This window comes from Aphelocoma coerulescens, chromosome 25, assembly GCF_041296385.1.
Source record: "Aphelocoma coerulescens isolate FSJ_1873_10779 chromosome 25, UR_Acoe_1.0, whole genome shotgun sequence".
Lineage (NCBI taxonomy): Eukaryota > Metazoa > Chordata > Aves > Passeriformes > Corvidae > Aphelocoma > Aphelocoma coerulescens.
This window is the reverse complement of record NC_091038.1, coordinates 2,754,967-2,774,771: the sequence shown is the minus strand read 5'-3', so window position 1 is coordinate 2,774,771 and position 19,805 is coordinate 2,754,967. Positions and strand designations below refer to the sequence as shown.

The window sequence follows — 19,805 nt, the reverse complement described above, 5'->3', positions numbered from 1 at the left end:
ATGTGGGAAACAGCTGTCCCGAGGACAGGCTCCTCTGAACAGGGCTTAGAAGAAAAGGAATTATTTATACCTACTTTGGAGAAACCATCTTTGGTGGAATCACCATGTGCCAATGCTTAAAAGAGTGAAAACAAAAAATCAAGGTGCTGATTTATCAAAGTGACTCAATGATCTTAAGGTTTTTTTTCCAATCTAAAGGATTGTGGGGGTCTATGAGAACTGTGAGGATAGGTGGGAGCCACGAGAAATGCAGATTCATCTTCTCTGCAGAGGAGCTTCCTCTGCAGATGGGAGAGGATGGGAGAGGAAAGGGGAGCTTACATCACAACTCATAATTTCATATACATTCCAGCCTTTCAAACAAGCTTTAAGGAATAATTTCCAATTATTCGCTATTTCTCACACATTTCCTGCACTAAGAGCCTTCCCTCAGTGACCTTAGTGGCCCACAGGAACAACCCAGACATCTTCACACCCCTGTACAGAGAAAACTCCTCTGCAAGGGCCTCCAATAGCCCAGGATGAGCTGGAAAATGTCAAGGAAACAGAATCCATGCATTTATTACTTATAAAATACTGAATAGATGAGTCAGGCCACCGTCAATACATGGCAAGAAAGTGTCCTCGGCTGAAATGCCCCCAATGCTCCTGACTTGAGGATCAGATTCCAGGGGTGTTGGAGTGCAGCTGGAGCCACAGCACCTGGGAATGTGTCCTGCTCATTTACATGCTCAAGTTACACTTTCTCACCACAGAGATGAGGACAGATTCTCCCACCAGCCTTAAATCCTGTGGTAAATCACTTGGTGGAAACATCTCAGGGGAAAAAAAAAAAAAATCCTATTTTTAAGCGTGCACATATTTAAAGCTCTTTAAAAAGAACGAGACTGTTAAACAGTTTCTCTTCTTTCCTCAGTACGAAAATTTCAGCTTGCAAGTGAAAAATAAATTCCACTCTGCTGGGATTGATCCAAGAAAAATAAGGCCTGAAATTTCTCAGTGCTGCTGGCAGTACATCCGAATTCTCCCGAGGCGTGTCTGAAAGCAGCTCCCTGCACAGAGCAGCACTGCCAAAATAAAAGTCTGCAGCCAAATTCATGACTTTTGTCGGAGCAGAAACTCACAGGGTTGCTATTTTGCAGGAGGTGGAATAATGGGAATTTTCAGCATTAAATACATATGCAAATCCCTTCTCCCCTCACGACAAGAAATCCCCTCCCCGGCCGGGATGTGTAAACACACGGCTCTCTCCGAGGGCTGCTCTTTCCTTCTGATCCCAATCTCGGCAGCCCCGTGACTTCTTATCTCTTATCTCGTACCTGGTTGTGTTTCCACTGCCAGAGGATGTCGTAAGGCAGCTGGAAGTCGATTCTCTTTTGTCTGAGGTACTTCCCTGAAACAAAAAGGTTTGTAAGTGGCACACACTCAGAGCCACGAGTCCGCAGAGAGTGGGAGCTGCTCCGGGCACCTGGGCAGGCTCTGACAGGGCCTCTCAGGGCTGGAGGGCAGAAAGGAGAGGGGCAGAACCCTCCAGAGCGTTCTGGATGTCAGGGCAGGCCCAGGGAAGAGCCCCCAGGACACTGAGGCCGGGTCCTGCTCTCCTGTCCAGCGCAGGAGCGGCATCCAGGGACAGCGAGGGGTGGACGGAGCTGGGTCAGACCCCACCACAGCCAACCCCTGGTAGGACCGACCACAACCCCTGACAGCACTGACCACAGCATCTGAAACAACTGACCACAACCCTGTGAAGGGACAACAGCCAACACCTGGAACAACTGACCACAGCACCTGACAGCACTGACCACAGCCCTGTGAGGGCACCACAGCCAACCCCTGGCAGGACTGACCACAGCCCTGTGAGGGCACCACAGCCAACCCCTGCCAGGACTGACCACAACCCTGTGAGGGCACCACAGCCAACCCCTGGCAGGACTGACCACAACCCTGTGAGGGCACCACAGCCAACCCCTGGTAGGACTGACCACAACCCCTAACAGCACTGACCACAGCATCTGAAACAACTGACCACAACCCTGTGAGGGCACCACAGCCAACCCCTGGCAGGACTAACCACAACCCCTGACAGGACTGACCACACCTGAAAGGACTGACCATAATGCCTGACAGCACTGACCACAGCATCTGAAACAACTGACCACAGCACCTGGCAGGACTGACCATGACCCCTGACATGACTGACCATGACACCTGACAGAACTGACCACAGCCCTGGCTGTTCTCTGTGAGAAACCTCGAAGCTGACACGCTCTCTGGAATTTTCCTGTGCACAATCCAACACTTCAATACCCAGGACAAGACCTGCACTGCCCGTGCAGGCCCTAAATCACAACATTGTACTCAAAGAAATCAAATCAGTTTTGAAAATAGTCTCCCAGCCTGTTGCCATGACCTTTACCAGAAGAGATTTAAGAATGAATTCAGACTTGGCAAACGCATTCCTAGATTTTTTGGAAAGGCTTCAAGGGGATCTGTATTTTCAGCAGTAACTGGAACTCGTTTTAGACAGGAGTTCCTGCTTTCACTGCAGATTTTGGCTCTATTCTAACATTCACTGTCACCCCTAAAGGACACAGACCCATTACATCATTCACACCAGACCCGAGGGCTGACACTGGTTAGCTCCAGCCAAGATTCAACATTGTCTGATCATTTTGCTGGAATCCTGTGTCACAAAACTGCAGGGAGCAGAGTGCCTAGGATGAGGTGTCAGGCCCAGGATTGATTTTTTTCCCCCAGCTTTTCTAACTGTTAACAAGTGCCTTTATATTCCTCCAGTAATGCTCTGTGGCTTCATATAAATTCACATGCATACCCTCGCCACTGGAAAATAAAAATGGTAATGTTTTCCTTACAATTTACCCCTAAATTACTTTCCATTTTCAATGCCTTATTCATCTCTAGCAGGTTCCAGGAAAGAGCTAAATCTGCCGGGAATTTGCTTTCACTTCTATGACCTCAGCAGGCCAAACAAAAGGCTCTTTCAGGTGCCCTGGCACCGGGCCTGGAGCACAGGGAAGGTCCCCCCAGCCCTCCTCAAGTGGGCATCAATGCAGTCCCCCGGCAGAATCCCACTCCTGGTCCCTGCTCTGGGGTTAAACCATCCCCAGGCACCCCTGGAGCAACGGGAGCAGCTGCAGGGCAGGACCAGCAGTGTGGGTGGGGAACGTGGTGGACCAGATTTTATGACCCCATTCAAAAAGGAGCTGAGCAAGGGCACTTTTGGGAGAATTTAAATTGTCACCTTGAGTTCTGAAACCTGTTTTGGGGCTCCTGATCCACACACATCTGTCCTGCTGTCCTGCCCTTGCTGTGCAGTTGTGTAGGGAGCCAAACAGCTCAGCTACAGAAGACAAGCCAATGACAGCTGTGTTTGAGGGACAAAGATTCCTGCTGAACAACGCAGAATTCCCCAAACTCACTGGGCGTGATGGGACTTGCAGCCAGAAATCACAGCACTTCAAAAGCTGAAACAATTACCTGAGAATCAGGGAATTACTCAGTGCTTTATCCTGGGAAATGATGTGAGCTGTGAACAGTGGGAGCTCTGGAGCATCCCCCCAGCCCAGTCCCTGAGCATCCTGTGCTCCGTCACCTCTGAGGGCCTGGGACACACTCAGGTTATGGCTTCTTCCCACAGGAACTTCCCTGGAAGTGTTCAAGGCCAGGGACAGGGTTTGGAGCAACCTGGGCTATGGAAGGCAGCCCTGCCCATGGTGGAACAAGATGACCTGTAAGGTCCCTTCCCACCTGAACCATTCCATGATTCTGTGATTTTATGAAATCCTAAATCCCCTTTTTTTCCTACCCGAGACCTAAAAATGGGGATAAAGTAAAAACAAAGGCAACAGCAAAGCTTTTAATTCTCTCACCCTTGTATCCCTGTTTAGACAGACAACACTGAGTGCATGGGGATGTGGGGGAATTTATCATTCCATGCTCAGCTTTTGGGATTTAACAAATGGTCATAATTGTCTGTGGCTATTCTGCTGTAATTTTCCTTTGAGGTGGGGATGATTGCTCTGCATTTCATCCAAGGATTATCACAGTTAAAGCAGGTTTTCAACCAGAATGGCATCTTCTGACACACAAAAAGCCAAGAACAAAGTTCATGTTTTAAGCTAAAAAAAAGCCTCTCAAGTGAAACTGGGGAACACAGAGGGATGAGTTGGCAAAGCTCATGTGCCAAAATCCACGGGTGACATGGCAAGGGATAAAAACCAGAGAGAGGCAGAAGCTGTGCAGGCCCCCCAGTGCCACATTTATTTCCCAACAATTAAAACACAGGTGAGGTACCCACCAACGTGGATAGGGGCTGGGAACAGCCCGTGCTCGTGCTCCCCTGGGGTGTATTCCAGCTTCTCCTTCTTCAGCTGGATCAGGCGGCTCTTGGGGCTGTGGAGGACAGGGACAGAACCAAAACATCACAATGGGGAACGCCTGGCACTTGCACAAAACACATTTTCTGTTTTAGTTAAGGTGTGAATGTCTGGAGCATCAGGCCAGAGGATAATAACAGAAATGGCCCAAGGATTGCTTTCCAGGTTTCTTGTCAAACACACTGATCCCAGCCCTTCCACAATGGAATTTGTCTCCATAAATGCTGTTAAGGCAACACCCAGTGCAACACCATCGACTTTAAATGCCCAGCACGTGATATAAAAGTAATAACTAAAACTACACAAATAAAAGACAGCTGACAGATTGTATCTGGTGGTTTTTGCTGAGGAACTGGACACGTGACACATGTACAGCCCTGCTCTCCCACTTCCCTAAGAGCAAACGTTGATGTGCTGCCCTTTAGAAGGTTGTTCACCAGGAAAGGCAGAAAAAGAACAGAAATCAGAGTTTAAAAAGCTATGAGATGCCCCTTTACAGAAGGAAAAATAGGAGTATGAAATTAGAATGGTCCTATGGGTCAGGCAGGTGACAGCTCTGTAATCTGGTGTTTATAAACATCTCCTCCTGGCCAACAACAAACCCTGGAAAATAGAATCTGATGTGGTTATATTTAGAACTGCAGTCCTGCAACATTCAAAGGAGACTTCTAAATGTTAAATATACCAAAGATTAAGTGATATTGAAGCCTACTAAAGTGTACTGGAGTTTTTTAAGGGATCTATTTTAATAACTGGACAAATAACAGAAACATGACTCGATAAAAATGTGATATTATTGTTTAACCAGTGAAGGGAAAATGCAAGTTAAAAACAAATTTTGAGATACAGATATCAACAACTGAAAATAATTAGGAAGAAATTCTTCCTTGTGAGGGTGGGGAGACCCTGGCACAGGGTGCCCAGAGAAGCTGTGGCTGCCCCTGGATCCCTGGAAGTGCCCAAGGCCAGGTTGGAGAGGATTTGCAGCAACCTGGGATAGTGGGAGGTGTCCCTGCCCATGGCAGGGGTGGCACTGGATGAGCTTTGAGGTCCCTTCCAACCCAAACCAGTCCATGGTTCTGTGATTCCAAGCAAGCCAGTCAGACCCAGGTGAGACCTCACCAATAATCAAGGAAATGACAACTTCCAACAGCCCAGGTGGGCACCTACAACAGGACACGGGGGAGGACATTCCTGAGCATCTGACAGACTGAAACATAAGCCTGGCTTCACAAAAGGTTGGACTTGATGATCTTGGAGATTTCTTCCAACCTGAAAGGCTCTCTGATTCTGTAAGAAACGCTTCCCACTCTATAATCCACTGCCTACAGCTGTTTGGCTCAGTTTCTGTAGGGGCAAATTTAAAACATCCATTTTTGGTGCACTCCCCACCAACAGAACCAATCTGGCCTCTCTGTGCAGGCTCCCAGTAACAAGGCAATGGCCAAATGAGAGTTTTGTAGAAGATGAGAACATTTTGTACCCCTCTGCAGGGGCTGAGGACCAGGTTTAGTCTCCAAATGTCAGTCTGAAGTCTCAGGCAAACTAAGGGAACAAAAACCAGAACCACAGCTCTCTTCCCTGTACCTTCATTCCTCTCCATCCCTCTCCTTCCTCTTTTGCTGTTTCATTTCTGTTCCCCCTCTCCAGCTTCCAGTGTCTCCACACTCTTATCATGTTGGCTGGAATTACTTCTCTGTGGAATTCATTTTTGAAGTGTGGAGCCCCTTTTTGCCTCAGACCATAGTCTGATGAACATTTAAAGCGGGGATAAGACAGTTTTGATGCTGGTCTGATCACTGGTCTGAGTGCAGGGTTAACTGCTCCAGGAACTGTCCAGTGGAAGGCTGGATTCCATCCAACCATTATCCCACCTGGACATCAGGATGGGACACAGGAAGGGGCAGCACAGGAACAGGAATACGCCACAGAGGTGAGGAGAAAGCACAGCTGATTCTTTTGGTGCAACATCAACCTGTGCCAACATCAGGCACCTCCTGAACTGCAATTCGTGTCCTGCTCAAATATCAAAATTATGTATTTCTCTAAACACTCTACAACATTTAAATTAACTGCTAATTTACTAATTATTAAATTTTTTTTGGTGAACTGGACTTCGCAGCTCACTCCTCTAGGAAAACCACTGCTGGATACAGAGAACAAGTCCTGCACAAGATCTTCCCTTGTTTTCAAAGCTGCAATCTTGTGCAACCACACACTGAACCTCTCTCCAGGTCCATGTAACTCCCAGTGGGAGCCCAGGATTGGGAACACCCCTGTGGAGGTTACAGCCATGCTGCCTACAAAGTTACAGTTGGAAATGAGGTAGAACTGAGACTGACTCAGGAACCATTCCTTTTATTCATTTGCAAAGTATCAAAATCTGAGCTTTCTTCACTGTATTTAACAAGGTCTCCAGCCTGAGGGGAGCTGGAGTGAACTCCTGCTGAGGCAAATTGTACCTGGCTGCAGAGAAATGAGGCAGTTTTAAAATACCTTGTTAGAATCAACTCTTGAAATCTCTTTTAACAGCCCACCAGCACTGACCAGGCCAGGCCAGACCTTTCCTGTACTGCTGTTGAGCAGCTGGATGTGACTGATGCAGGGAGAGGCTGTGACTTGTACAAACCTCAGCACAACCTTCACTGCTTCACACATCCTCGTGACACTTAGGAATTATTTAGGAAGGATGAAAGAGAGCAGGAAAACGGTTTTTAAAGCAAAGTGTCTGCAGTGACCCCTGCAAACAACTACAGAAAACCAGCGAGTACAACCCACTAATGGGACACAAGGACTGTGGGAATGGGGACAGGGACCAACACTCACTGTGACAGCACTAGAGGGTGCCCCATGATCACAAAGCTGCCTTTTCCTTCTCCCCTCAGATCAGGTTTTCAAACTCCTACAGCAGGAAGTTGGGTAAAGTAATGGGATAACAACATGAACTTCTGCTCTCCTCTTACTCTGTTCTCAAATACCCAACCATGTGTCTGACCGTGGAGGAGAATGGGAGCAGCACATCAAACCAGAAAAATAATCTAATTACCAAAAAGTGACTCTTGTTCTGTGGATTTAGAATGTTGAACCAACTTGGTAAAGAAGTGACCCAGTGCCAGCAGGATGGAATGGTGGGATCAGCCCTTCAGGCTGCAAGAGAGTCCCAAATGGAGATGGCCCCAGTTGTGTCCATGCCCTGCTTCAGCATCAGTGCAACCAGTGCAGAGGCAGCTCACATTGTGCAGGCAGCATTTGCTTCCCTGGAAGTGGGAGGTTCCTCAGTGTCCTTAAGCAGCTCATCCCAAACCCCAGGACCAGAGCAGGGAGGAGCTCAGTATGTGGAGCAACAGGCAAAGGGAAGAAAAACCAGCCCTCTTCAAGTGGTTTGCAACTTCCTCCTGAGGAGCAGTGGAGGGGCAGCTCCAATCTCTGCTCTGTGAGAGCAGGGACAGCACCCGAGGGAACGGCTGGAGCTGGGCCAGGGGAGGTTTGGGTTGGAGATCAGGGAAAGGTTCTTCCCCCAGAGGGTGCTGGGCACTGCCCAGGCTCCCCAGGGAATGGGCACGGCCCCGAGGCTGCCAGAGCTCCAGGAGCATTTGGACAATGCTCTCAGGCACAAGGTGGGATTGCTGGGGCTGTGCAGGGCCAGGGGTTGGACTCCATGATCCTTGTGGGTCCCTTCCAACTTAGGAACACTCAAAGTTCTAAATATTTTACACTAAAGAAAAGGGGAAGACTCTCTGAGCTCCTCTCCTAAGGCAACAGACGAAACTGTAAGATTTGAAGGTTGCATGCTGTGTACAGCAGTGACAGAACACCCCAAAGGGTAAAGTTTTAGCTCATCTCTTTAAAACAGATAAAACTCAAGCGGCCTCACTTTGGTCAGACCAAGATCTTGGTTTCTTCCTTAGAGGCTTGACCCTTTCACTGATTCCTCCACTCTAATATGGAAAGAGACCACAGCAGGAGCAGCTGATAAACTGTGCTGGCAGTTTCCCAGTGGTCTCTGTAACACTTTAACGTGGTCTATGACATAGTGAGAAGGTGCCACATTTTCTCTCTTTTCAATCTGTCAGATCATACTGGAACAGAAGCACAAATTCCTGACTTCAACTCATTTGTTCAGATGGCATTAGAAAACATGTGTGACTACAAAGGGAAGGGGAAGAGGGAGGTGTCCACATTCTGGTGGAATGCCAGGCTGCAAACCAACCAGTGGGAAAAAGAAAGAAACGCTGGATTGTTTTACCCTAAACATCTCAGAGAAAATAGAGATGAACTTCACTGAACTGTGAAACAAACTGGGTGCATATCTGAAATTCTTTCACACAGAAGATGACCAGTTGTCACCACTGAGCCAATGAAAACAGCAACCCAGTGACCCCTTCTCTGCAGCCCCTGTGCTCAGCTCCTGCTCAGAACCTGCACACATCCAGCTCTCCCAGCACCTGCATTGCCAGCACCATTAAGACTCTTGAATAAATCTCTTGTCTTCTTCAAAGCTGATAATCACAAACCCTTTCAGGCTGCTCGAGGCTGCTTTCTGACTGGGGTTACATTTTACATCCTCACTGGGTCAGATTCTGACAGTTATCACACACATAATTTTCCACAGGCTTCAATTAAGTCGATGGTTTTATTTCAGCTACTCACGAGTGGCAGCTCTTTATGGTTCTAGGTGAAAGGAGAGTTTCCACTGGACTATCAGAAAGCAGTTTTGCTCTGTTTTACTTACTCTGTTGTTTTGTACACATCAGAGTAGAGCCCAGCCTTCTGGTACTTCTTCTTTGGGGGTCGAGGGGCTTTCTTCTCACGCTGGGTTAGAGGAGGCAAAGGCTGCTCAGGGGTTTCAGATTCAGGCGGTTTCCCAAGAGCTTCATGTGGACTGGGAGGTCCAGCTACTGTCTCAGAGAAACTGGAAGAAAAAGTAGAGATAAAAAAAATCATCTTCCCATTAAGATCATCTCACAGTATTTCATTATTCCTCTCTCTAATCTGGTCAGCAGAAAAAGTTCGTATTTCTGAATTTCTGGGTGTCTCAACTACTTAAAAAAATGCAGCTCAACAATCATGATCAAGTGAGGGTTAAGCATAATCATAAGAAAAGTATGGTATTTTTTTAGTGATATTATTATTACAAAAAGAATGTTGTTTGTACTGCTGCTGTTTATCCCTTGGAGCCTCAGCTGAGTAATTCAGAAGGCAGCTCTTGCTCTCTGCTTTTGCACTCTAAATCCAGCACGTGGCAACCCTTTCCTCAGCCTTCAGGACAGCCACAGAGCAGCCCCTGAACACGTGGTGCCAGCAGCACCCTCACAGCACCCATTTCTGGAAAGGAGAACTCCTGACAGAGTTTGATCTGTTTATTGATGGCTTTGGGGACAAAGCATGAGAAGATGAGATCAGAGAGAGATTTTTGGTGTGGTCCTTTACCAGTGACTGCACAGGTGCACCCCTTAACTCCTCCCTGCTGCTTTAGCTTTTACTCTTCATCTGCTGTACATCAGTTGATCTCCCTTTACATCCTGTGTTGCCTGTAAGTATTTGTTTGGGATCTACATGAGCAGATCCCATGGCACACACAACTCTTCAGGGTTCCTTGCTCCACACAGGATGAAGGAACAATCTGGGGCACCTCATCAGGGACCCTGTTACAACTCATTAAACGTATCCTTCACCAACACAACAAGCACAGAACCCACAGTTTTAGATCACCTGAGATCCCACCCCATTTCTGGGGTGTGTTCAGTACCTGAGGAAGTCCCTGAACACACTTAAGGCTGACATGTTCATGTTGGTGCCCTCTGCACCGAACTCCTTAATAAAATCAAGCAGAAGATCTCCTCAATGACTGAAACCTTCTAAAACCAACTGAGGTACAAAATTACAAGGCAATCACCTCTTATTGCTCTCCTGCTCATCTTCAGGCAAAGACTTGTGTCTCTTCCTGGCCTGTTCCTCCGGCAGCCACCTCTTCCTCTTCCAGCCTTTGCGGTGCTCGGGGTCCAGGTTCACGCTCTGCACCACGGCTTCGATGACGTCCGTGATGGTGTCCGGCCCCAGGTGCAGGGGGCTGCTGCTCTGCTCCCTGTTCTCCAGCTCCTGGCTGACCAGCCTGGCTGCCTGGAAGGCCTGCATGGACACCACGGCCTGCAGCGGGTACTTGCGCGGCCGCCCCGGCCGGCGCTTCACGAAGTTGTTCCCTGTCCGCGACTGCCTCTGCAGCTTTTTGGCTTTCAGGATTTTGTTGACGTGGTCCAGATTTTTTTTTGTCGCCAGGATCTTGTTGTAATTGCACATTTTCCTCGCTTGCCGCTGCATGGCCTCCACCACGCTCCTCTTGAGGTGCCGCGGGGAGTAGCTGCCGGGCAGCCGCTCCTGCAGCAGGGAGATGCTGTCGCTGCAGGAGCTGCCGGGGATGGCCGGAGCCCCCAGGCCGTCCTGCTTGCCCAGGGCTCTCTCCCGGGAGTGGTTCCGGGCAGGACTGGCTGATGGAGGGGCGGACACGTTGGCCATGACGGCTTCCAGGGTCTTGTCCAGCGTGGGCGGCCCGTCCTGCTGGGCCATGCGCTGCAGCAGGGTGTCCACCGAGTCCTCGGCGGCCGGGGCCAGGCGCGCGCTCCGGGCCGGCCCCGCCACCCCTGGAACACACAGAGACAGGGCTGGAGTGGGGCTGGGAGCAGAAACATGGAGCTGAAACACAACAGCTGCATCAACTGACAGCATTTGTGCCCTGGGGCTGCCCAGAACATTCGTTGACAAGGTTCTGTAATGTGGAGAGGGACTCAGTGATACAAGTCAGTCAAACTTTGTATCATCACTTTTAATGTACAATTATTTTCTCTTTATTCCCACATAATCCCCCTTTTCTAACAGCAAAGAGCAACGAGGGTTCACACGATCCTCAAGTTTCTTTCTATTCAACACTAAAAATACAAAACCCTCTGTGTGCACATAAAAATTGAATCCTGATAAAAAATGGAGCAACATTTGAAATGTTTTTAAATTCATTTTTCTTTTTTTTTTTTAAAGTTTGGAAGTACTGAAACAACTATTTTCATTGCTCTTCCAGTTTTTTTATCAAATAGACAAAGCTGATGATGACAGAACTGATTGGATAAAGGTAAATCAAAGCAGCTGGACAAAAGAGAAAGGCTAATTTACAGAGGAAGTAAATTTAGATCTGGGCTTTTAAAACTGTTATATGCTTTAGGGCTGAAGACTGGTGCTTGAAAAAGAGAGTTTCCAGGTCAACCATGTAGATTATGCTGCATTAAAAAGGGATTTGTTCTAAACTAAGAGCTTCCCAAAGCTGCCCTGCTGCTCCTTAGTGATAACATTCCATCAGAAGAAATCCTGTTCTTTCTGGAATGAAATGGATGCTGCCTTCTCACAAATACATCACAACTGCACATTAGCATTGACAAAATGTTACTGTAATTGTGGCCAATTATTTAGATCAGATCTGCTTAACCCAGCGGGGCCCAGGCTGGAGCCTGAGCAGCACATCCTGGTGTCAAGGGAACTGTTAAAGGAAGACAACAAAATGTGTTTATAAAGGGCTCTGGCACTTGACAGGAGGGAGAGTATTTGTTAGATGACAGAGCACAACCAGTTTAAATATTTTCTACCCTTCTAGCTGTTCTTGAAGTCTTTTCTAGTTGAAGTATTTTCTAATATTTTCAGTAGTCCAATTGTGTTACTCTGGAGAACTCGTTCCTCACTAAGATTCCAAAGTCAGGAATTTGTAAGTGCAAATGAAAAGGTGCTTCAGAGAGTGCACAGTTTGGAGGAGGAAGAGTCAGCAAAATGTGTTCTAAAAATCCTCCTCTGGACAATGCTCTTCCTGGTGACAAAGGACCAGAGGAGCCTCCTGCTGTGAGCTGACCTGGACACCCCAACAACTCTGAGACAACTGGAAGGATTTATGCTTTCAGCTCTGCATTTCAGATGAAATAATAAAGATAAATTACCCTTTGTTTTCTTCTGGCCTTTAGAGGCACATGGGGATGGAGCTGGGGCTCCTCACAGAACCCACCTGCTCAGTGAACCTCAACCAGCACCACATCCCCTGGATGCCCTGGAACTGCTGCTGCTGCTTGGAAACTGATCCGAAGGGCTGGGACACTGCAGGCTCTGACCCTGGGACAGCTGCAGCTCCTCTCTGACAAACACACTGAAACCCACATGCATTCCAGATCCATGGAAAATACAACAATGACTGATCTTCTCAGCTGCATCGTCACTTCGGTGACTTTGAAGTTGATAAACTCGTGATTCATGTCATTCCAATGCTCCTGCACAAAACACTCCTCAACTTTAACACTTCCTATTCCCAGTTACAACGACTGCAGCTGCCCCTTTCAAGTGAGCAAGGGCAAGAAAGTGAACGAGACAGAGGAAAAAGGAAGATCCCTTTCCCACTGCAAAGGACTTTGTGCAGCACAGGCTGAATGGAGCATCTGTTGCAAACATCTGTTTAAAGTGGGGAGGAAATGGCACTTTTGGCATATCCTTCCTAGATGGAAATCATACCTAGTTCTAAGTACCAGTCCTAGGGATTTACTACATATTTGCAGTCAATTTGGATGTCTAAGAATGTCTGAATTCTGGTAATGGGAGTGTTTCTGCAACTGAGCTTCTTAAAAAATGGGTCAACCTGCTGGATTTTCTTCTGTCCAATCCTAGGGGAGCTCACATTCCATTTTTACAGAATCATAGAATGGTTTGGGTTGGAAGGGACCTTAATGAGCATCTTGCTCCACTCCCCTGCCCTGGGCAGGGACACCTGCCACTGGGGCAGGTTGTTCACAGCCCACTCCAGCCTCTCCTGCTATCTGGGATAACCACTGGGTGACAACTCCCAGGAGATGAACATCTTCAGCTCCTCCCTGTGACAATTTGGTCAATAGGTTTGACATTGTCACAGGGGTAAAATGTGGCTGACAGCAACACACACACACACACACACACACAGTGACCTCCTGACAAAACAGAGCTCAAACACAGAGTCACAGAATCATGGAATCACTAATGCTGGAAAAGATCTCCCAGCCCACCGAGTCCCAGCTGTGCCCGATGCCCACCCTGTCCCCAGCCCAGAGCTCTGAGTGCCACCTCCAGCCCTTCCTTGGACACCTCCAGGGATGGGCACTCCAAACCTCCCTGGGCAGCCCCTGCCAAGGCCTGAGCACCCTTTCCATGAGGAAATTCCTGCTGCTGTCCACCCTGAGCCTCCCCTGGCCCAGCCTGAGGCCGTTCCCTCTCCTCCTGTCCCTGTTCCCTGGGAGCAGAGCCCGACCCCCTCGGCTGCCCCCTCCTGTCAGGGACTTGTGCAGAGCCACAAGGTCCCCCCTGAGCCTCCTCTGCTCCAGGCTGAGCCCCTTCCCAGCTCCCTCATCTCTCAGATGACTGTCTAGAGCTTTGCTGCCCTGTCAGGAGGGAGAATCTTTCCCTTCCTCGTGAGCCTCAAGCAGCAACCTGCAGGGACTGCCAGCCCTTGGCTCCCTCGCTATCCTGCTGCAACATCCACTCCACCTCACCAGGATCCTGCACCCAAGATTTGTTCTTGTACCACGGACTTGATGAGATGCTACCAGAGCTCCCAGGCCTTCCAGTACTTCCATTATCTCTCTCCCAAGAGTATTCCTGACCTGGCTGGGGGCATTCACAGCTGGACCATTACTGAAGAGTGGGATGAGCCACATGCCATCCTCCATCACCTTGGCAGGATTTTCACATGTGAGGAAGAAAACCCAACAGCACAGTCCAGCCTGATCCTCCCCTGACCTACCCAGGGGCAAGAACTCTCTGCCTCCAGAGCAGTGCCAGAGTCAGGCTCTTCCCCAGGGAGGAATTAATTTATTCCTCTAATTAACTGATTCTCTGTAATGTCACAGGTCTGGATTAAAGCACTGAGCTCCACAAGGCCTAACTTAACCTGGTGAGGAACCAAACCCTGCCCTGCCACAGCTGTGCTGCTGTTTCTCTAAGCACCAGCTCAAATCTCCCTGTTCTACAACCCAACCCACAGCACTTGTATCCCAAAATGCCAGTGGAAAAACTCAGTATCTCCACGAGCTGAAGTCCTCACAGCCATGCTGTGTCTCAGCACAGGTCTGAGCAAAGCAGCGATCCCAAAACCGAGGCCCCCGAGCAGGACTTGCCTGGAGAAGAAGTGCTCTCCGACGTGGATCTCTTCCTGGAAGGGCTGCAGTTTGTGCTCTCTGACTGCCTCTGTGAGGGTTTGTCCTGGCTTGGCAAAGTGCCTGCAAAGCACATCAGGGAAAGGCACAAAAAACATCATTTCGGTCTGGCTGTGCCAATACAACACCAAAGGATCAAACTGAGGTTACTCTAGTGTGGCTTCAGGAACACCTGTGTGCTCCCATGAACGCAGGGAAGGATGGAAAGGAAACACCAAGCAGGGATTTGGCACAGGCCAATGGCATAGGTAAACAAGCTGTGACTAAAGCCATGCCACACTAACCACCCAAATTAGCTTGTAGGTCAGAAAAGAAAACCCCCCCATGTTCCTGCTCTCAACTGAACTCCCCTGCTTCACTCAAACTCCTTGATTTCAGAGTTTGGGAAAGACCTCTGCAGATTACCAAGACCAACCACCCTGCTCAAAACAGAGTCAAGTTGCTCAGGGCCACCACATTCCGCTGGGTTTTCCACATCTCCAGTGACACAGACTCCACGATCCACCCTCACTGGGAACGTCTTTTCTTCTGCACAAACAGAATTCCCTGAACTCCAGCAGGTGCCCTTTGTCTCTCCTGCCACTGGGCACCACCAGGACCAGTTTGGCTCCTTTTTCTTCATTCCCTCTCATCTGGAACGTGGGCACACTGGGAAGAGCTCCCTTTGTGCATCCTCTGTTCCAGGCTGGCCAATCCCAACTCTCCTGACCTCTCTGGATGACCGATCCCAGCTCTCTCAGGCCCTCTGGATGACAGAGGCTCCAACCCCCCTGGTCATTCCTTGGCTCTCCACTGCACTCCCTGCAGCATGTCCGTGTCTCTCTCAGACTGGGCAGCCCAGAGCTGGACACAGCACTCCAGATGTGGCCTCTCCAGAGTGGAGAAGGGAATAACAATCCCCCTCATCCTCCTGGAGATGATCTCCACAACCCAGCCCCTGGTGCTGTTCCTCAGAGAGCCTCTCCAGCCCATCCTGCCAGCACTGGTCTCCATGTGTGCTGGCACTGTCCCCTGCCATGGCCACTGTCCCTCTCAGCCCTGTCCCACCATTCAGGGCACTGGGAGGGAGGTGAAACAGCGCTGGAACCCAGACTGATCCCTGGGGAACACTGAGTAGCTCTGTGCTGCTGATCCCATCCCTCTGTGCTGGAAGGTCACCTCATTCTGGAAAAGCATTCCCTTCCCCTCCTTGGGCAGAACTGCTCACCAGGAACTGCAGAAAGGTGAAAAGCTTAAAAAAAAAAAATTCTTAAGATTTACAAATTCCTTAGATTTGTTGTGCAGTGTTGCTTTTCCTTTTCAAGATCCTGGCACAATAAAAAACACAAGTATTTCTGCTCCAGTCCATCACAGCAAATCTGTTAAAGCCCTGGGGCCTAAACAAGTGAGGATGATGATTATCTACACACAGAGCAGCACTGGATTTTAGGCACCTGCAAAACACGTTTCACTCTGTGTTCTGAGCACACAGGGCTTGCTGTTACTTGCTAAATCCTTGGATGATGTCACCAGGCAGCAGGAAGCACAATTACCATTCCTTGAGTTAAAACCAATTTTAGAAAGACACAGGAATCCCACGACTGCTGCAGGGTGAAGGGACAGGGCTGGGAATGGCAGCTCTGCTGAGAACACAAGCAAAGACCTATTTCTGTTTCCCTTTCAATACATAAATATTTTCTTACAGTAAACTGCTTTATTTTCCTAAAATTTGAACTTTTAGAGAATCCCAATTACTCTTGAAAGCAAAGGCTGTGGGAGTCATGAAAATGTCATAGAAAAACCTGGTATTGCAGTTATGAAAATGCTGAGATATTAAAAACTCAGATCAGTATAAAAACCCAGATAAGCAAAAATGCACACAGCAGTGTGAGAGGAGAATGAGCATATCCTGTAAATATCTAGAAGACAAAATCCAGGATGCAAAACCCCAGATTTTTGCTGTTTCCCTTCAAAATATGGTTCATAATGAATGAGCTCTTTGGTTCTGAGCTCTTCCCTCCCTTCCTCAAAGAATCCTCCAAAAGGTAACAGCAGGACACTGAAGTTCTCCCCAAAATTCCTCCCCTGACACTGAAATTCTGCCCAAAATTCCTCCTCTGCCCATGGCCTGGGGCTTCAGTGCCTCAAGGGAAACCCCAAGGAGTGCAATGATGGGAGAATCCTTGAAAGCACCAAACTGACTCACCAGAATCTCTGGGAAAATCTCCTTTGAGATCCTCTCTTGCCTCAAAGTTTGGAAATTTTTAATCATGGGCACTCTTAGCTCCTGATGTATCATCTGTGACTGCTGGAGGGAATGAGCAGCACTTTTCCAAGGATTCCAACCTCTCAAGAGGGCAGAGGGATAGCTCTCTCTGTCATGAGCTCTCCTCAACAAGGGCACCATCACAAGGCTCCTGGACACTGTCCCAGGCTGCAACCCATGTTCCTGCTGAATTTCCTCGTGGCATCCTGCTGTAGGATGGTGCTGGTGGGCTCTTCCAGCAGCTCTGGCTCCTGCTGTTCTCATCACACACAGGGAAGGCACCTGCAGCAGAGCTCAGCTGGGACACTGCACAGGTGCTCAGCATTGGGAAGAGCTGTCCTGCTTCCAGCTGGGACTGAGGGAATTTGTCCCAGTACCTGGCTCAGCTGGGACACTGCACAGGTGCTCAGCATTGGGAAGAGCTGTCCTGCTTCCAGCTGGGACTGAGGGAATTTGACCCAGTACCTGGCTCAGCTGTGCCTGGGTTCAGGGTGAGGATGATGTTGGTCACACCCCAGTGTTTGGTTGGTACCCAGCAGTGCTCACCCTCAGCCCAGGACTCCTCAGTGTCCCTGGCTCTGCCAACAGGGCCAGGACAGCTGACCCCAGCTGGCCACAGGATATTCCACACCACGGAGTGTCCGGCCCAGTGGGGGCATGGCCGGGATCCCCCAACTGGGTACAGGCTGGGCATGGGGTGGGCAGTGACTGCACTGGGCATCACTTGTGCTTCCTGGGGTTTATTCACAGGATCATGGAGTGGTTTGGGCTGGAAGGGACCCTAAAGCTCATCTCATGCCACCCCCTGCCATGGACAGGGACACCTTCCATGATCCCAGGCTGCTCCAAACCCCGATCGGTGCTGGGGACTGGCAGCAGGTACTGAGCAACTATACCAGGCACCACTTGTGCTTCCTGGGGTTTATTTCCCTCTCTCCTTTTCATAACAATTATTCCTACTGCTATTATTATATATAATTTTATTTCAATTATTAAAGAGTTGTTATCTCTACCCACAAGTTTCACTTTATTCCGACCCTCTGCCCACCCACCCTTCTGGGCTCAGGGGGGTGCTGAGCTGCCCAGGGGTTACACCCACGGCAGGTCTGTCATTCCAGGGTGAGTTTTCCTCCTAAGGAACTCCAAGTTGCATTGATTTCATAAAGTCTACACTAAACAAGTACCCCGGGAGCTGGGATTAAAAATAGAAATTAAGCAGCGGGAGAAAGTGTTCTAAGCGGGAATGGGCTGTAATTCATAATAGGGGAAAAAAGAGGGAGAAGGTTTTGGAGGCTGCGGGGATGGCCCAGCAGTGCCTGCGCTGCTGGCAGGGGGTGGCATACGCCGGGGGCTGTCACTGCCGGTGTCCCGGGGGCTGTCACTGCCGGTGCCTCGGGGGCCGTGACTGCCGGTGCTCCGGGGGCTGTCACTGCCGGTGCCCCGGGGGCTGTCACTGCCGGTGCTCCGGCCTCCGGGACCCCAGACCCCGCGAGGGGCCCTGTGTGACACCCGCCACCGCTCAGCCCCCCCCTGCCCCGCTCAGCTCCCCCCGCTCAGCCCCCTCCGCCCCACCGGGCTCGGCGGGACGCGGCACAGGAGCGGCGGGGCCGCCAGGGGGCGCTGCTGCCCGCCGGTCCCGGGGCTCCGGGGCGGGAACGGGAACGGCCGGGAATCCTCGGGATAGGGACCGGCACAGGGACCGGGAATCCTGGGGACAGGGACCGGGAATCCTCGGGATAGGGACCGGCACAGGGACCGGGAATCCTCGGGACAGGGACCGGGAATCCTCGGGATAGGGACCGGCACAGGGACCGGGAATCCTGGGGATAGGGACCGGTACAGGGACCGGGAATCCTCGGGACAGGGATCGGGAATCCTCGGGATAGGGACCGGCACAGGAACCGGGAATCCTGGGGATAGGGACCGGCACAGGGACCGGGAATCCTCGGGACAGGGACCGGGAATCCTCGGGATAGGGACCGGCACAGGAACCGGGAATCCTCGGGACAGGGACCGGGAATCCTCGGGATAGGGACCGGCACGGGGACTGGGAATCCTGGGGATAGGGACCGGCACAGGGACCGGGAATCCTCGGGACAGGGACCGGGAATCCTCGGGACAGGGACCGGCACAGGGACCGGGAATCTTTGGGCAGGGACCGGAACAGGGACCGGGACCCCTCGGGCAGGGACCGGAACCCCTCAGGGCAGGGACTGACACATGGTCTGGGACTGCCCGGTTCACCCCAGGAGCCCACAGGGTCGTGCCCGGTAACACCGGTGATCCCACGGGAACGGACAGACTGGGACACCCAGACCGGGACGCGGAGCCTCGCACCTGGCCTGGTGTTTGCACAGGGAATGACAGCGGGACAGACGGTGCAGCTGCACCAGGCCCCACCACACGGCTGATCCTGCCAGGACTGGGAGCAGAACACACCGAGGCCACGGGAACTGTAAGCAGCACAGCAAGGCTGGGCTATGACACAGCATCAGCTGTCCAAAATAACTCCTGAGGTGAAGCTGTGGAAGCTCAGGAGCAGCGCCTGGGAACTTGGGATGATGTAGTGCCCTACAAAACTCCCCCGGACAAAACATCAGCGCCTCGTGACCTGCACGGCTGCGGCTGTGCCAGCGCCACACAACAGCCCCAGCGTGTGACCTTCCACCTGTGCTTCACCTCCCGGGAAACTCCCACCTCCACGGGAGTCCTGCTTGCACAAACAACCACAGCTCTTCTCTAACACAACTCAGCCATGGGCAAACCTCTGAAAATATCTGGCATCGGCCAATATCGTAAAAAGAATTTGTTCATCCCGTTAGGCCAGGCTGTGGAGGTGAGGTGGATTTTCCACATGGAATACTCTGAAATAAAGCACCATAAACGTTCCCTATGGATCCCAAAGACTCATTCTGGATGGGTTCCCTGATGCTGATCCCTGACTGCTTATTCCAAGGCTCT

At 50.3% G+C, this 19,805-nt stretch overlaps 1 protein-coding gene across 2 annotated transcripts in view; it reads right to left on the bottom strand.

The window, feature by feature from the left end:
* ASH1L (ASH1 like histone lysine methyltransferase) overlaps positions 1 to 19,805 on the bottom strand; it is a 65,015-nt gene that overhangs the window by 21,703 nt on the left and 23,507 nt on the right. For both annotated transcript variants that reach the window (XM_068995476.1, XM_068995477.1), the window contains exons 4-8: positions 14,561 to 14,662; positions 10,294 to 11,035; positions 9,130 to 9,309; positions 4,319 to 4,413; positions 1,320 to 1,393 (exon numbers count right to left, since the gene is read on the bottom strand). In XM_068995476.1, the coding sequence (XP_068851577.1) occupies positions 1,320 to 1,393; positions 4,319 to 4,413; positions 9,130 to 9,309; positions 10,294 to 11,035; positions 14,561 to 14,662 (1,193 nt within the window). The remainder of the gene's footprint in view (positions 1 to 1,319; positions 1,394 to 4,318; positions 4,414 to 9,129; positions 9,310 to 10,293; positions 11,036 to 14,560; positions 14,663 to 19,805) is intronic.